Source organism: Aquarana catesbeiana, linkage group LG01 (genome assembly GCF_042186555.1).
Source record: "Aquarana catesbeiana isolate 2022-GZ linkage group LG01, ASM4218655v1, whole genome shotgun sequence".
In the NCBI taxonomy this organism is placed as follows: Eukaryota; Metazoa; Chordata; class Amphibia; order Anura; family Ranidae; genus Aquarana; species Aquarana catesbeiana.
In genome coordinates, this window is record NC_133324.1 from 333,770,863 (window position 1) to 333,775,994 (window position 5,132).

The 5,132-nt window shown below is 37.1% G+C and overlaps 1 protein-coding gene across 1 annotated transcript; it reads right to left on the reverse strand.

Moving 5' to 3' along the window:
• Window positions 1-546: 546 nt before the first annotated feature.
• LOC141133382 (olfactory receptor 4E2-like) lies at window positions 547-1,518 on the reverse strand. The gene has a single exon (XM_073622779.1). It carries the CDS (start codon window positions 1,516-1,518, stop codon window positions 547-549), a length of 972 nt encoding a protein of 323 aa, XP_073478880.1.
• Between the last annotated feature and the right edge of the window lie 3,614 nt (window positions 1,519-5,132).

The window sequence follows — 5,132 nt, forward strand, 5'->3', positions numbered from 1 at the left end:
TTCCATGGTCCCACTGTATGTAGGAATGTAGCCATCCTCTCCCATGATTGCAAAAAAATGCACTACTCATTCCAAACAAATGGAAGCTCATGGAGGACGTTAAAGGAGGCAGAAAAACACAGTAAGAAACTATTTCAATATGAATTCAATAAACACAGATTTGATTGATTGCAATTCGTTACTGTACATTTTGTATTTTTACTGAGGAAGCCCATCTTAAGCAGTATTTTCGTGCACTAGGGGGAAAAGAGAATTATGTACATATTGGAAAAAACTAGTTTGTTCATTAAAGCCCAACTCTGGGCTACTTTTTTAAATAGTCCCCATGCATGGAAAATACAACTGTAATATTCACCTCTTCTTTTGTATTTCCCCCTGCTGCCCATCATGTAACCAGCCTCAAGATTTCTGGAAAAGACTGAAGACTGCTGAGGGAGGGGGAGCACTAGGAAGTGGGAGGATAAGACTGGAATTGGACATTAGCTATAACATTAGCTAAGCAACAGTTGCATTTTTAATAGAAATAACGTAAACTCTCCCTTTATTTCAGTGGTTTGTGACAAACAGTATATCTGTTTGCTTTGCGAAATTTGGGGAAAGTTTGTTTCTGAAAGGTTTCTTGATAGCATTTTTGACCTCCTGGTTTCGTAGTGTGTAAATAATAGGATTTAGTAGAGGCGTCAGTACTGTATACAGCACAGACACCAGCTTGTCTGCTGCATAGTTCACTGGTGGCCTCAAATAGATAAATACGCATGGTCCAAAAAAGAATGTAACAACCAGGAGATGGGCTGCACATGTAGAGAACGCTTTACGTCTCCCTTCTGAAGAATGGATCTTTAAGATTGTGGTTATGATTCCAAGGTAGGAGAACAATAGCACCACAAAGCAAGTGAGTGAAATCATTCCACTGTTTGCTATAATAAATATATCAATAAAAAAGGTGTCAGAACAGGCGAGTACAGCTAGTGGGTGGACATCACAGAAGAAGTGATTTATCTTGTTTGGACCACAAAATGGCAGCTGGTAGGTGAGAAAAGCCTGGGTAAAGGAATGCAAGAAACCTGCTAGCCAAGTACATGCCACCAGCCAACAGCAAAATTTGGAATTCATGACAATGTGATACCTTAGTGGATTACAGATAGCCACATAGCGATCATATGCCATGACAGTCAGAAGGAAGCACTCTACACCACCAAATAAATGAAGGAAGAAAAGCTGCAATATGCACTGGTTAAAGGAGATAGTCTTTTGATTTGAGAAGACATTAACCAGCATCTTTGGGATGGTGACCGTTGAGTAGCACATGTCCAAGAAAGACAAGTTACTGAGAAAAAAATACATAGGTGAACGCAGATGTGGATCAACATGGACTGCTGTCATGATGAGAAGATTACCTGATAAGGTCATCAAATACAGGGCCAGAAAAAAGACAAAGAAAATAACCCGAGCTTCATGTGAATGGGAGAAACCACTAAGGGTGAACTCTGTTACCAAACTTTGATTTTGAAGATCCATATTCTTCTCTCAATAGGGGATGATAAAAAAAAAAAAAAAAAAAAAATCAGTAAAGAAACATGTCATCAATGTAAACTTTTTTTAACATTTAAGCAACAACATATTTGGAAATTAATTCCATTATTTGTATAAGTCTAGTATTGTTTTAGCACAGCGCTATAACTGTTTTTTAAATCCTACCATTTTTGTTGCTTCAGATTTTCCAAATTAGTGTTTTAACTGGACAGTGTTCTCCACTGCATAAAATTAACATTTACACTTCACCAAGTATAATTACTATACCTACTAAAGAAAACAGAAAGATGAAACAAAAACCCGAAGCGAACAACTGGAATTTTTTGTCCTTTGAGTGATATACATTTGTGAAATGTTACTGTTTTCTATGGATAACAGCACTTTTCTAATCACCTTTGCCTGTATATGTAAAAAATATATGCAAAAATTCATATGTAACACTAACATTGGGCTGCTTTACAGAAAGGTTGGAGGGTTAAACCAGTGCTCTGTACACTTCAATCATATAATCACTTGCAAGTGAAGTTCATAGTTGTAAAATTTCTGTTTTTAAATGTCTCTCCACATGAAAGGGTGTTTAAAGACCACAAATTGTCAATGAGCTATGTGGACTTTTCTATTCAATTAGGAAATCAGCCCCATTACATATTACTATTTTTTGTAGAGTATTATTAACTGTATGTAATGTACCTTATTGTGAATAATAAAAAAATAAAATAAAATGTTGTGTTCCTTTAATTAAATACTTTCTTTGGTTCACTGCTTGTAACATTTCTCCGAGATGGGAAAAGCTGTCCAGCTGTTAATGCATGGGACAATATAGAAACATCTAATACAGGTACACTAAACAAAAAAGCACCTTGCACTCTATAAAGAGACATACAGATCAATGGGATAGACTCTGAATGGATTTGTGCATTGTTGACAGAGGCAAGCATAATTTTGTATAACAATTTAGCTGATCTCATATTTATATCATCCCTTGTGTTGTATTCTGGGTTAGAAACTCCCTTGGAATGCTTATTAAAAGAAATAAATAATTTATTTAGCTTATTAATGATACGATTATTTTAATGAAAAGAAACAGATTCTATATTGTAAATATAAATTATAGAACAACCGTGGGACCAATATTTTACTTTGTGTTTAATAATAAAATAATAGGATTAATGGTGCTGTAATCTGGCTGACTGCAAACATCAGAAAATGTAGATGCTTGCTAATTATTTCTAAGTATATTCTGAAAGTATAGATAACAAATCAATATAGTTTGCCAAAAGGACTGTAAATTCCTCAGCATGGAAGGCTGTTCGGGGGCCTAAGTTGCCAATCATACCTTTCCTGAAAAATAATTAAATATTCACAAAAATGTAATCCCTTCTTGCCCACAATCTGTATATTAATACTCCCTGGCAGGATGCTCTGTACTGAGGACATGTTAATGAATGTTCTCCCCTATGAGAGCCAGCAGTTAGCACTTCATGGGGCTGTTAGCTATCAATCGGCCGGCCACGCCACTGCTGATTGGGAAGCAGTGGCTGGTTCCCAGCCATGTGATCATTATGTCAGCTCTGAAATATGGATAACATGAAGGATGTAGGCTCCACTGCCAAAAATGAAAGCCTTCAACCTGCAGATGAACACTGACACCTTCAGGCAGCTGAGTATATCTGTAGTGCCATCTATTTAATAGTTCAAGGGGAAATTTGAGGAAGTATTGGCATTATTTGTATCATCTATTTTCATTGGCTGGTATTCTGAGCTTATTGGGATCTCTCTCTCTCTGGATACTTGTGTACCCTGGGAATACCTTATATCAACCATATGACTGGCCCTTGATATCCACAGATAGATCATAAGGGGGACACACACCTTACATCTCAGTCTTTACCCCCAGGGGGTCTCTTGATATTTTCTGTCTTGCTGAAAATAATGTCCAGCAGCCACAGAGTATCTTGCAATCTACTTTAACCATGGGAGAAAATATTTAGCCTGTCTTTTGGATTGGATTGACTTCAGTGCTCTGATAGGGCCCCTTTCCTAATATTCCTATTGCCCACCTGCTGTCCTTTACTTCCATCCAGCAGAAACATGCTGCTCATTGTTATGCCCAAGAGTACAAGGTCCTGAAGAAGCAAAGACTGCGAAATGCGATGCCTTTTTTGATATCTTTGTGCACCTATGAACTATAGAGGAGCTCAGTAGCTCCTGCTGGCTTGTTTTATAGGTTCCACTCCCTTTTGGGACCTGGTTATATACACTTTTATCTATATGTTTTTTTTAACAAGGATTTGTAATAAACTTTTTGATATTTTTATAAATTTGATGTGTGGGTCCTCTCTGTACCAGTAAAGTCCAAGTCCATTTTTCTCTAAACATATTTAATAGTTCATTTATTAGATACAGGCACTATTATAAATAGTAACTTAAAATAGACAAAAAATTTAAATATATATACACAGCACTCTCCACCATCCTACATACACACTTTCACATTTTGATTGGCTTTTCACTTTTTTAGTTCACTTTTCATTTTTGTTTTCACACAGTAGGCACCAAGCAAGCACCATGTCATGTTACCACACCATGCACCACCTCATTCACACCATTCTCCACCACACAATGCACCCCTCTCCATTTATGCCATCGTTGTTGCTGTGTTTTTTTTTTTTTGTTTTTTTTTTTTTTACACACACATCTTTTTCCCTCTTTTTCACCTATTCTATCCTTCTTATTTACCTATCCATTACAACAGTATAATAGACCTACCATACCACTGCATTGTTGGATCATACGATCATTAAATCTTATCGATTACATTTATGGAATGGAATTAACATTTCAATATATTTACATAGTAAAAATCCTATCCAACGCCAGTCTCCACATAGACAAATTGGAAACACTCAGTACATTACCAAGTTAATTATCAAACTTCCTCTAACTAATACATGGCTATTCTTGGGTTTCTGTTGCAGGTGTGGGCTCCTCCCCCTCATCTCCCCTCCCCCCCCTCCCGGGGGGGCGCGCTAAGTGTGGCTCCTTGCAAACCCCCTGAGGCTGGCTCTCCTGGGAGAGTGAGGGTGGCCCCCCAAGCCCTCCGGTGTTTCTATTGGCCCTCAGCACATATCCTGGACTAGAGAACACCCATTCCACCATTTAGCGGTAAAGACTCATTATCTTGGTTTAATCCAAGTGATGCACAATAATATATATATTTATCTATTTGAATTTAATTTATGTAATTCTTTTTTAGATCCAACTGTCCCCCTGAAGAGACCATATACAGGTCGAAACGCGTCGGGGCTTGCTATTTATGTAACATTATGTAACCTAATTATGTGTATTAATATGTGTTTGTTACTGCACTGGGGAATAAGATGTGTGTTACTGTACCAGATGATTCTCTATACTGTACTTCAAACCATGATATTGGATAAAACTTTTTATACATCTATTAAGAACTTCCTTTCATTATGTGCATTGCTGTTTTAAAGCCCCATGGGGAAAATTATTTTTCTTTAATCCAATTTCCGGGGTGCGCAGCCTTTCTTATCTCTTTTATGTGTGTCTTCCTTTTTTCATATTTCAATTTTGGG